This window comes from Chlamydotis macqueenii, chromosome 3 (genome assembly GCF_036417535.1).
Source record: "Chlamydotis macqueenii isolate bChlMac1 chromosome 3, bChlMac1.mat, whole genome shotgun sequence".
NCBI classification, from domain to species: domain Eukaryota; kingdom Metazoa; phylum Chordata; class Aves; order Otidiformes; family Otididae; genus Chlamydotis; species Chlamydotis macqueenii.
The window spans coordinates 36,183,447-36,195,651 of record NC_141558.1 but is presented as its reverse complement, the minus strand read 5'-3'; the positions used below and the strand labels follow the sequence as shown (position 1 = coordinate 36,195,651).

The following is a 12,205-nucleotide window of genomic DNA, read 5'->3' as shown; positions in this document are numbered from 1 at the left end:
GGATTCCTTCAATCTTTCTGCTTTCAGTCTTTCCTGGTTCTCCTCAGCATTGTAACTATATTATCAGTACGTCCTCTAGTTCATCTTTGCCATTCCTTCTTCAGCCACTGCCTATTTTCTACACAATTTCACTAGCAGTGGAGAAAGAAGCCAAGTTACCTGTGTCATCTTATCTGCCTTACATTTGTTGAATTATCATTATGTGAATGGCTCCTAAATACACCTTATCTTCAGACTTCTCTTTCTGTCCAAATTTGTACTTCAGATATTGCCTTCATTTATTTACGGGCATCTTATCAGCAGCATAAAGAACTCTTATCCGCGTTTCCTGTCATGCCTTCTCCACTTTCTTCTCTCTCAATCACTATCAACATCTTCAGTTCACTGCTCTAAATCTCAGAATCTGCAAGACAAATGGATCTTAGGAAAATCTTTCTATAATGAATCTGTAAGACAAACCTTTTTTTTTTTTTAAAGTAGGAAAACAGCAAAAAGCTTTTCAGATTTCTCCTTCTCTTCTAGCTAACATACTTTTCCTCTAGCAAGTACAATCTTTGCAATGCTTTCAATGAATGTGAAGAGGTAGTTTCCTACCTTGTTAATTTGATCTCACTGGCACTTTATTTTACCCATTTTATTTTATAATCACGTGAATCAAGTGTACTACTTAGCTCTTCCTTATCAAATCTATCTTCTTCACCATAAAGAGGTCGGTACCCTTTCTGATCAAATGGCAATACTAGTTTTCATTAGCCCTTGTTCAATGTTCCTGTAAGTAATTCCACAATTTCTCATGTTGCCTTTCAAATATTCCCAAAGTCATGTCATATCTTCCTCAAAAATCTCATGAAAAAATCTTTGTTGTTATACTCGTAAAATAAATCTGATTCTAGTTAGACTGCTGATGTGCTGTGGCTATTCCTTATCATACTGACTAACAGAGTGTAAACAGTTCATTGCACTCCCTCAACAGTACCCATCTCAACAGTACTCCCTGCACTCTGGGGCAGGAGCTATCTCAGAGTCTTTGACATCACTGGCACTTTTGAAAATACCATCAACAAAATGCTACTACAAGAATTAAACAATGTCTTTCCTTCATTCCAATATTATATTACTTTCTTACATCAAAAACCAATAAATGACCCTCAAAGCAACAACCTAACAATATGAAGTTTGTTTCTTCTGTCTTTTACACCAGAGCTGTTCACTAAAAAACAAGAAGGTTGCTTATGGAGCCATCTGCTCCTGTTGCTTATTTTCCAAATGAAGTCTTCTGTTGCCCTCGTTTCCAGCAACCAACTGCTGTCTCAGAGGCTTCATTCTCAGTTGAAGTCTGGTAAACAGAGTTAGCATATCACACCAGAGTTACAGAACTCTAAATCATCCTCAACATGCAGCACTAAAGATCACTGCTAATATAAGTCCTTTCCAAACTATTTGAACATTAATGTATAAATCAGAGAGTCAGAAAACATCCACATAATAATCAGAGCAGTGAAATAAGACAACAAAATAGGATTATGCTTCTAAAACTTCTTAAAAGTATAGTCTTCCTCCTCTCCCTTTTTTGGTTCACTCCAAAAAAAACCTGGATCTTGGTGATCTCCAAGATGGCAGTAACTCATGTCGTCCAGATGCCAATCAAGTATCAGTAACTAGATGGTTAGATTCTATCCATCAAGAACTCTGAATGTGACACTTATATGATTGTGCAACAACATGCAGTCTAAAAAAAAAGTCTTCTCCGTCCCCTCAGCTTTCTTCGAAGCCACTGATACTCAGCTGCACGAGACTGTGTCCCAGAAACAGCAGAACTAAGTTACTTCCAAAATTAAAACAATATATGGATTAATTTAAATCACAGATCACATAAGACATTTTTAAAAGCTCCTGCAACTCTTAAAGAAATTCACCATTTAAAACTTACTTTAAAAGTAAGTTTTCAACAAAAATTAAAAAGTTCTTGTAAGTAACTATTTTTCCTCTTCCACTGAACTTACTTCAATTGTCTGATGCATGAGACAAAATAAGAATCATCTTATTTTTCACATACTTTGCAAATCTGTTTTTCCTATCTAGTGATAAAGGCTATTTCTAAGATTCTTTGAGACAAGGGTTGGACCATTTCTCTGAATGCCTTCACATGAGTCTCTCAAACAAGTAAACCAATCACATTCTAGATGAAGCACGAGCATAGCCATAACACAACATTTCTATCTTGGTTTTCCAGGCCATGCTAGAAAATACTATATTTAACAAATAGTTTAAATCCATTTTTATGTAATTCCTTCACAGTACTTGACAGATAGGACCAAACAGTATGGCCATGTATTGTTGCTAAGAGGCTTTATTTTTATTACAGTAATTAATCGGAGCCACAATGACAAATACCTGGTCCAACTGCAGTTTAAAAAAATGAAGTTACATTGATAAAGTTAGTTGAAGAAATACAAGACTCCTGAAATTACGTCAGCAAGTTTAGAAAGCTTTGAAATCTTAGACAGATGGTAACACGTTCAAAACTTTTGCTATTTCGAAGGATAGAAAGGAAAACAGAAGTCCATTTACAAGGCTTCTCTCCCACATGTTCTTTTCTCCCACAAACCACAGAAAGATACAAAAGAACAGAGATGCTAATAGGAAAATAATGTCAGATTCAAAAGTTAACTTACCATATTTGTCTCGCAAGCCAACTGTACACCTGAACACTCCACCAAAGGCCACATCTTCACCGAACACGACTGAAAAACAAGAACAGTAGAGCAGGCTAATGTTACTCTAATGCATCTTTTTTTTAATAAACGTGGTTTAAAGGTTTTTATATGAGGCACTAACATAAGTACTGCCTAACATTTCATTTTACTTCAAGATTTATCTAGACCTAAGCATTTCTCATGCACAGCCTAACTTTAGCAAATAAAGAACCAAGGTTAATGAGTAATCAGCACAGCCACACAGCTGTCTCAAAACAGAATTCATGAAACTGATTCAGCTATGCTTTCACTAAACCATCTATTTATTTTTATGCAATACTGTGTAATATCACAGTATCTAAATCTAAATAAATAAAAGCAATTCCAAGAAGCAACTACATTCAATCACTAAAGAGTCATTGAAATTATGTGTTCTGCTTCAACTGGTAACCATTTACATTCTTCATCCATAGATTTCAGCAAAGGTAGTGTTTTGAAAAATGTCAGATTCAAGTGTTCTTCAAAATACCAATCCAACATGAAATGTCAAACCTTCTCCAAACATACCTGCCAGATCCTGAAGAGTGACTTCAGAGGATCTCCTCTACAGAAAAGATTAATATCTAATAACCAGGACAACTCTCAGTATTCAATGCTACTATCCTTATAGCATGGGTGATGTAGTCAATGAATTTTAATCACTAAAAGTAACTGCCTTTAAAACTTAGCTTCATATCAACTAATCTGGGGTTGTTTTCCTTTGAATTTATGGAATCATGATGTCTAACTTTTCTTAAAACGGTTTTGTTATTTAATTCACAGAAATCAGTATTGCCCATTTCAGTTTTTTTAAGTATGTAAGAGATGTGCAGAAGTATCACCAATAACAGCTTGCATGAACTGGGGTCAGTTCTGATAAATGGCAAATCCCTCAATACTGTTCATATTCTAAAGAACACAAAATAATGATTTAGCCTCTTTCCCTTTCAAATATTATTTTTATTTAAATAAAATACATGTCTGATCTGAAGCATTACAAGGGATTAACAGACTTTTGACAATCATATTAATGACACCACTTAAAGAAAAATAACTAGCATAACGATGTAAAATCAATACAGTCATGGAGTTTACGATCGAAGTATGTCCCCAGATCATCTCTCATTCATGTTTAATATCAATTTGTTTGCTTTTTTAATGTACCTAAAATCTTTGTAAGGCCTTTCCATTACCATATGGCTACTCACATTTGAGCCAGCTGGCATTAAAAAATCCCATTTAATCTGGTATCAGCAAACTTGCGTGGATTTAGTCATTCTGTTCAGCCACTGAAAGTATTTTCCTGGACAGATTCTAATTTTCATCAACATAAGTATGAGGATTTCCACTACTTAAACAACAGTTGCTCAATTCCCCTACAACTAAAAACATATGAAGGACATGCTTTCTATTGCAAGAAGTACTAATTAATTCAGTAAGCAGGGTGTACTGACAGCTCACATATCTGGACTGTAAAACTCTCACACAGTCTTTGCAGCCCTGCAAAGTTGAGGAGCAAGACTGGAACCTTAAAGCGACTAACATTCTACTTCCTTTTATACGGCTGATCCTACAGAAGTGGTACTAAAATCTGTTCTTGGCACTAATTTACCCTCAGTTGTCTAATTTAATAAAGTTGATTACAACACAGCTGTAGATTGAGAGGGAATGTATACAGGCGTAGTACTGGACAGACAACACGGAATTTGTCCTGACAGATTAGACCATTAGTCAGACTTCAAATTGAGCAGTGGTTCAGGCAGTGCCAAAAAGAGTTACTAACACATTAAAAAGAAAAACCAAAATTACACAAGATCGTACAGCTTTTGCAGCTGTGTCCATGACATTAAAAATCTCTTTCAGAGATCTGGCCATCATTGTGCCTTTGTTATGACAACAGAAGCAACAGACCTCCTGTTATGTATAAGAATTAAAAGTAAATAGTTTTGTGCAAAAGAGTTTAGGATAAACCCTTCAAAACAAGCTATGATGGGCCAGCTTCTTCAAAGTTATAGGTTATCCAGACTACAAAAGCCTAGAAAATCTTACATTGCCTATGCACAACAATGAACAGAAATCAGGAAAGCTGGAAAGGAATTCTGGAGGGCAGGAAAGGAGAAAAGGGAGAATGGACACAGTAAGCAAATATACAGCCTCTTAAAAATACCACTGTTTGAGCATAGAGAGTTGATGGAATTAAAAACTAAGATCTACATTTTAAAAACTTCTGTACTTACTGATGGGACTCAAGCTACTGTTAAGTACAGTTCACATTAGTAATACCAAAAGCATGTTAAGGAAGATATCTTTCTGTCCTAACTTTCACACTAAATACACATAGCTAACACAGAAGACAAAACTGCATCTTAGATCACATAATTCATTAATAATCTGTTAATACAACATATTTTTGTTTGAGATGGAAGTGTAGAAATAAATTATTAGAAAATTTTAAAGGCCACGAGAAACGCATTTAATATTGTACACAAATAGGCAAAAGAAAACGCAATTTATCCAAAGCAAAACACACTAACAAGTACAGCATACCTGCAGTCGGATCTTTGGCTAAAACATTGTCCAAGGCACTTGTTATGGATTGGAAGAGATTCATCTTCTGAGTTTGCCCTGTGTGAAAGAGATTATTTAGTCATTTAACTTGGTTCAAAACACAAAGTACATTAGAAAGCACTGGTGCACAACCAAAAATTTAGTTAACACTCATAAACAAGATCCCTGATCATTTGCTGAGTAAACTTAAATTACGGAATTATAGGATTGAGCATGCTATACTTTGCAATCCCAAGAACTATAATTCTACTACCCTACATTCAACCTTTTTTCAAAAATTATGCTCTTAGCTACAGCAAATGCAGCTTTGCACTTAGCCAAACACTAGGAACAATGGCTAATACGACAGTTTTTCAAAAGGAAGAAATCATAGTAAAGCATTATTGGTTTGAGGACTGGGATCCTTTCTGCTAAGATTCAGCAGATCTCATTACGCTTATTTTATCATTCTTCAATTATTTTTTAAAGCTCCAGCCTTTCCTGTTTACAGATACCTATTATTATCATAAATTTTCTAGACCACCAGCCTGCTCTCTGGTCTGCAGTTAGAAAGTGTTAGAAGCATCAAACCCCCACTCCAAAGAAAGCAAACTTGATGCTGAACAGCTATGCTTAAAATGGGTAAAGCAAATGCGCCAGACTGCTGTATTAAAATCTTCTGCAGCATGGATTGAATAAAACCTTCAAAACCAAGACAGGCTACTCAAGTACTCTTCGTTCTTCATTCCAATGCTGCAAGGAATAATAAACAGGCCTGAAAGCAGAGACGGAACAAAACAATAACTGAGTCCTCACTGCTGTGACCAACTCAGATTCTCCAAGCAAATAAAAGAATGCCTTATCAGAAACAGAGTGAATAAGAAATTGCCTGGCTGACATTTGGAAGCTCTTTAACCAGTAAAACCTTTAAGTCATGACTAGGAGCCACAGCCCGGGAGAATACTACCTACCAGCACACACAGCATTCTTTAAAAAAAAAAAAAAAAAACAAGATGGCTGGGTGAAGATCCCAGACAAACATGAGAACAGATGTTAGAAATCAGAAAGGAGAGCTACATTCTGTTTCCAGTAGCTACAGTATCTCCCAACAACCATTCAGCTTCCCTTCCTCCTAAACTGTTAATTAACATTAGCATTTTTTGTTAAAAGGCTCATGTCATGCCACACCAGACCTAAGTAGCTGCATTCCTACACATTCCTGTGTTTGGTAGCATCACTTGTTACTTTACATGGCCCTTTAAGAAGAGGAAACAGTAAAAAAAAAAAAAAAAAAAAATGGGAACTGTTCCAATTATACCAAAGCTACAAATAATCAACATTTACAAATTCAAGGGAAGGAGAGCTGGGGAACAGCAGTTGTTTCTCTCTTTCCCCAAGTCATCTACATTAGTATTTAGATTATGTTTTCCACAAGATACAATCCTTCCAGTATTTGATATAAATAAATGCCTAGTATTTAAGCAAATGTCAGAAACTCCTCACACTGACTGTTCTGACCTGCTGCTCTTGCTTATAATAAAGGCCTCTATCAGCCCTCATGGGAAAGAAGAAAATAACTGTGCCCTTCAGATTTGAACTGTGGAGTTGGAGAAGCATTATCTTAGCAATATCAGGATCAGTATTGGCATAGCTTTATTTCATTTTCACTATTTTTCAAAGAATCTCAAAGTGTATTTTAAATAAGGGTGTAGCTTTCTATTAATAAAAGCTCAGAGAAAAAGAGCTTCTTCACTGTGATCCTGAGAAGGGGCCTGTAGCACACAGGCTTTACTTGGATGCATATACCTTCAACGGCTAACGGAAATGGCCAAGTTTTCTCAGACTGAATGACCAAGCTGGAACACCAAGGTATCCACCTAAGTAACAACTTTCTAGAAGACAGTGTAGTTCACGTGAGAGAGCACGCTACTTAGCAGCTGGCGGGCTTCTTCCAGGAAAATTCAGTGCTAGTCACTTGCAGATGCATTTCAAAATAAAGTCAAAACACCAACTTTCATCTTGAGTTGTTTACTTCCAACTGATCTGTGTTTACTCTCAATGGTGTGATCATGAGAGTTACCTCAAACCTTTCACTGGACAGCAGTCTTTATTAACCACAGGTTTACTACCACATTAATGACTTAAGCAAGCAATTAAAAATTAGGGATGGATGTAAGCCGTTAAGTGACTGCTAGAAGCTTTACCACCGAACAGGAGAGGGGCAGGGGAAGGGCTTGCAGGCCCGAGCTGACGATGGGTAGGCCTACTGCAGCTGGCTGCCCAAAAACACCCCACCACCACCCCCCCCCGGGGCGGTACCGGTGAGGCCTGAAGCACCACCACCCCCGCCAGCGGCCCACGGCGGCCTTCCCACCCTCACCCCAAGATTTTCGCGGAAAACCCGCGGGTGGAAGCGCCGCGGACACTGTGAGGCAAACGCGACCGGGCGGAAGCCGCCGCCGCCCGGTGTCCCGTCCTCCCAGCGCCAGGCTGTCGGAGGGGGCGGACGCGGGAAGCGCCCACCCTTCTCCCTTCTTCCTCCCTCCTTCCTTCCTTCCTCCCCACCCCGGCCGGGCAGGGGCCTGCCCCTCGAAGGCGGAGCGGACCCGGCAGCACAGCGAGGGTGAGCCCGGCCCGGCCCCACTCTCACCGTACGCGCTAGGCGCCGGGTCCGGCTGGAAAGCGAAGTGCGCAGCGGACCGGCGTGGGGCGGCCGGCAGCAGGGGCAGGCGGCTCCAGAGCCCGCCGCGGCAGCGCACCACCGCCGCCACCCCGGCGGCCAGCGGCCCGCGCAGCCCCAGCCCCGCCGCCAGCCCCGCCGCCATCGCCGCCGCTGTCAGGAGCCCGCCGCGGCCGCCGCGCGTTCTAAAGAGGCGGGGTCCTGGCCGAGCTTCCTGACTGGCCAGCGGCTGGTGGGACGGACCAATCAGAAGCCCCTCTGCGGTGGGTGGAGGGGGAGGGGTGGGAACGGCGGTACTGCGCGTGCGCGGAAAGGCACGCGGTTGGGGAGCGGGGCCGGGAAGGGGCGAGGGTACGTGCTCGGCACGCGGGGGGAGTTGAAGCCACGCGGTGAGGGCGGGAGCGGGCGGCGCGCCTGCGCAGTGAGGGCCGTGGCCGGGCCGGGGAGTGGGGCTGGCCGCCGGCCTGGGCGTAGTCGGCGGCTGTGAGAGGTGGCCGTTGCCTTAGGGCGACAGCGGCAGTGCTGAGGGTGGCCCTGTGGGCTGGGTTGGGGGGTGCTTTCCCCCTCTCATCACCCCTGCTCATAACGGTGTGCTGGGTGCATCAGGGAGCGCTGAACTGGGCCTTGCCTCTCTGCCGGTGCTATCGCAGCTGTGGCTGAAGAAAGGCTTCACCTCTCTTCTTAAACGTTTTTCTTTTCTTCCTGTGGGATTTTCATATTGCTATCTCAGCATTGAGAAACACTGACCAAATGGCAGAAATCCTTAAATTCTACTCCAGAAGGTGGCCTGGAAAGATAAAAAACAATTAATGGGCAGACTTGAAGATGTCTGTGTGTCTCTCAAGCCTCCTCTTAACTGCATATCTAACCTCTCTCCGAGTCTCTCCTATTTCTCATCATTCTTCATGTCTGAGGTCTTCTTTTTTCCCTAAACACTCTAGCTCCTACCTTTGTTACTTTTTTGTAATGAGAGGGCTCATGTGTAACCCCTTCTGAATAGGGTCTTGTTTTAAACTCTGTGAGATTAAATATGTATCACTATTACGATTGAATACTTTTTTTTTTTTTGTATCTGAGTTCCAAGTCATCACTGAATATCCCTGTTAATGACCACAGGACCATTTCAGTGAAGACCATTCTTTCCTTATATATTGTGTGAAAAAAAAAAATGTTTTTTCATGTTGATTTTGGATTTCTTAATCACTGGGATTTATGCAAGATAAAAGGTTTAGTCCTACTGCTACCTGGGGAGACCGGTCTCTTGCTCTTTAACATGCCCTTTATCCTTAGAGAGTACTGACAAAGCACTTGAGATGGTGGGATCAAACAAGTTCTTCTAACACATCCCTGTATATTCCATGGAAGCAAAACACTGATAAGTATCAAAAAGAGGTGAGATATTTTAATAAATGATAGAAAAGCAATCTCTCCAATGGAAGAGGAGTGTAAATGTCAAATGTTGATTGCTTCCAGCTCCACTGGAAGGCAAAATGTAAATATTTGAAAAAGTTTAGTACATAGCAAACGTTATAAACATCAAATTATATAGAACCATTTATTTCTATGGCTAATAGTAGAAGAGATTACAAATATCCAAGTTTATTGTTGAAATACTTCTTTCAGTAAGCAATGTATTCGAATAGGAAGAATTTAGCTATATTGCACATCGTTGTGACCAGATCTGCAAAACTTACAAATGGAGAGCAGATGGTATAGAAAGGTATTACTTTACTTATAAATCTGTCATCTATTATTAACATATCAGTTGTTAGACCTGTGAATTGCTAAACTATAAGTTATGAGATATATTCCATTTATATACAGTTAGTATTTGTCATGCTATATTATTTATAAAATGTGGCAATAACCTTGGTCAGGTATTCTGGGAGATGCTTCAGTTTTCAACACAGGCAGATAAAGGATACTCCTTGCTGTCTTAGTTCAGTGACTGTTGTCTCCTGCATCTGGTGATGTATGGAACTTGAAAAGAATGGTTTTGCATTTGCGGTACTGCAGTCCAGTATCTTACAAAGGAAGTTATGGCATTTGTGATGGAAGGATAGGAAGAAGAAATACCTTCAGTAAGACCCATTCACCTGCTATTCAGACCTAGATGAAGGACAAGGAAGTGTCTGGAGATGAGGCTTGCCACCTAAATTATTTTGAGTACCTGGACTTTTGAGTACAAAAGGCAGTTTGTCCTCACGGCCTTGGGAATTTGCATTGGTACTAAAAAGGGAAATGGGCAATCAGAGAGGTTTATCCAAATGTACTTTGGCTGACCAATTGTAAAAGACTGTGTCAAAAATTTGTCTCAACATTGTTGAAACAGCGGGCCACCACCCAAGCAATGGCTTCCCATTATCTTGCAAGGCAACTCCTGTTGTCTTGCAAACCTGAATGCAGAGCTGGTTCCGAGAAATCTAGCTGGTTCCGAGAAATCCTATTTTTAAATGACATGAGTAATTCCTAACATTAAGTGAAGCAGTGCTAGAAACAGTGGTGTCTATCCACAGAGACATTATTCAGCTTTTTATATAAGATGTTTCGGTGTTTCATAATTACGGGAAGAGAATCCCACTCTCCTCTGTTCAATTCAATCAGTTTTAATTGCTTTGAAACCACAGAGCATATTTAACTTCATTTTCTACTGTGACTCAATCTAGAAATACCTGTACAGGGAAATTATTTCTAGTCGTTGACAGCTCATCCTTCTAATGCAAAAAAAAAAGTCGTAATGAAATCCAAATTATACAAGGAATAAGGACCACATTTTTATCCTTAGGATAATTAAATGTAGGAACAATTTACCTGAGAACATGGTAGATTCTCGTCACTTCCTTTCTTCAAATAATAACTAGACTTCTCTGCAGAAAATGCACCATAGCTCAAATAAAAGTTATGATCTTGATACAAAACTACTGGATGAGGTCACAGTGAAATAATCATATTAATACCATTCAGTTCTAAAATATCTATTGTTCTTCACTAGTAAGTGAGAATTGCTATTTGATTGATCAGGAAAGTATGCCAAAAATTTCAATCAGTCAGATTCAGAAACGAGTGGAGAGATGGATTCTTCATAAATATATATATACAACTGACATTATAAGCAGTGTTCAAAAAACAAATATAGAGAAGTTCTGTATTCAGGATTCTTGGGATAAAACGTATCCATCCTGCAGATCATATATAAAACATGCTGGAATGCCTCTCTGGCATATAGTATTTTGATACTATAGTATTTTGATACTATGCTACAGTATACTGGTCAGTTTTGATGCCTGCTAATAGTATAGTTGTGTTCAGTGAAAGTTAAAAAAGGGAGAATAAAAAGGTATGGTGGATCAACTCGTGCCAGGAACCCACTGAGCCAATGTCTCGCCGTTTCCCCACAGTTAGCCGTTCCCCTAGAGCACAGTGCGGTTCTGCGTGTCTGTTTAAATGAGCTACCTTTATGAAGCATTTGGTCCTCTATAGGTAACTCTGAAGCGTAATTCTGTATTTTTGCTGCTGTTATTTTTATTAGAGGACTATCTGCTTGTTTTATTCAGACTGCTAGCATTAGCTCTGATTTAAATAATAATAAACTGTAAACCTTATCTCATCACGTGTACAGGTAGAAGTGTGTTGTAAAAGGAGACTGAAAGTAAAATCCACTGGCCATGAATTCTCTTTTGTCAGAAGAACGGTTTTATTCAGTTTGGTTGGCTTTAAGTAATGGTCATGTCATCTAAAGAAGTCACCTTCAGATCACATGAGTTCCTACAGGTTTCCACAGTGTTCTGCCTGCCACTAGTGAGTACTGCTCTAGAGATAACCGTGAACCAAGCAACTTGTTCCACTGGTTTAAATAAGTGTTTGAGATTCAGTTCTCCTTGCCACACACTGACCTTGCTCTGCTGATCAGAGCAGGAGCTGTGATCAGTTATAAAAATAGTAAATCTCACCCCGTCGTGCTATTAGTAATTTCTGTAAACTCAACATACAGAATTTGTACTCTACCAGCAAGTGAACAAGTAAAAGTCATACTCCTACCATACAATTGTAAAATGCAGACTTTTAAGTGTGGAGACTTCTATTTCTATGCATCAGCTGTCCGTTTGTTGAGCTAGTGTCAATTGCCCAAGAGGCAGTATTGCACAGGTCAGTGCAGTATCCAGGCCCGTATTTCATGGCTCTCAAAGACTGAGAAGAAACTATATTCGGGGTGTGAATAATCAAAGCTACCCAAGATAGATCG

At 39.8% G+C, this 12,205-nt stretch overlaps 1 protein-coding gene across 1 annotated transcript in view; it reads right to left on the bottom strand.

Annotated features, from left to right (window-relative positions):
• Positions 1-8,107, bottom strand: part of BCKDHB (branched chain keto acid dehydrogenase E1 subunit beta) — a 141,131-nt gene extending 133,024 nt beyond the window's left edge. The window contains exons 1-3 of the mRNA XM_086745473.1: positions 7,933-8,107; positions 5,283-5,360; positions 2,676-2,744 (exon numbers count right to left, since the gene is read on the bottom strand). Of these exons, the coding sequence (XP_086601599.1) occupies positions 2,676-2,744; positions 5,283-5,360; positions 7,933-8,107 (322 nt within the window). The remainder of the gene's footprint in view (positions 1-2,675; positions 2,745-5,282; positions 5,361-7,932) is intronic.
• Positions 8,108-12,205: the final 4,098 nt, after the last annotated feature.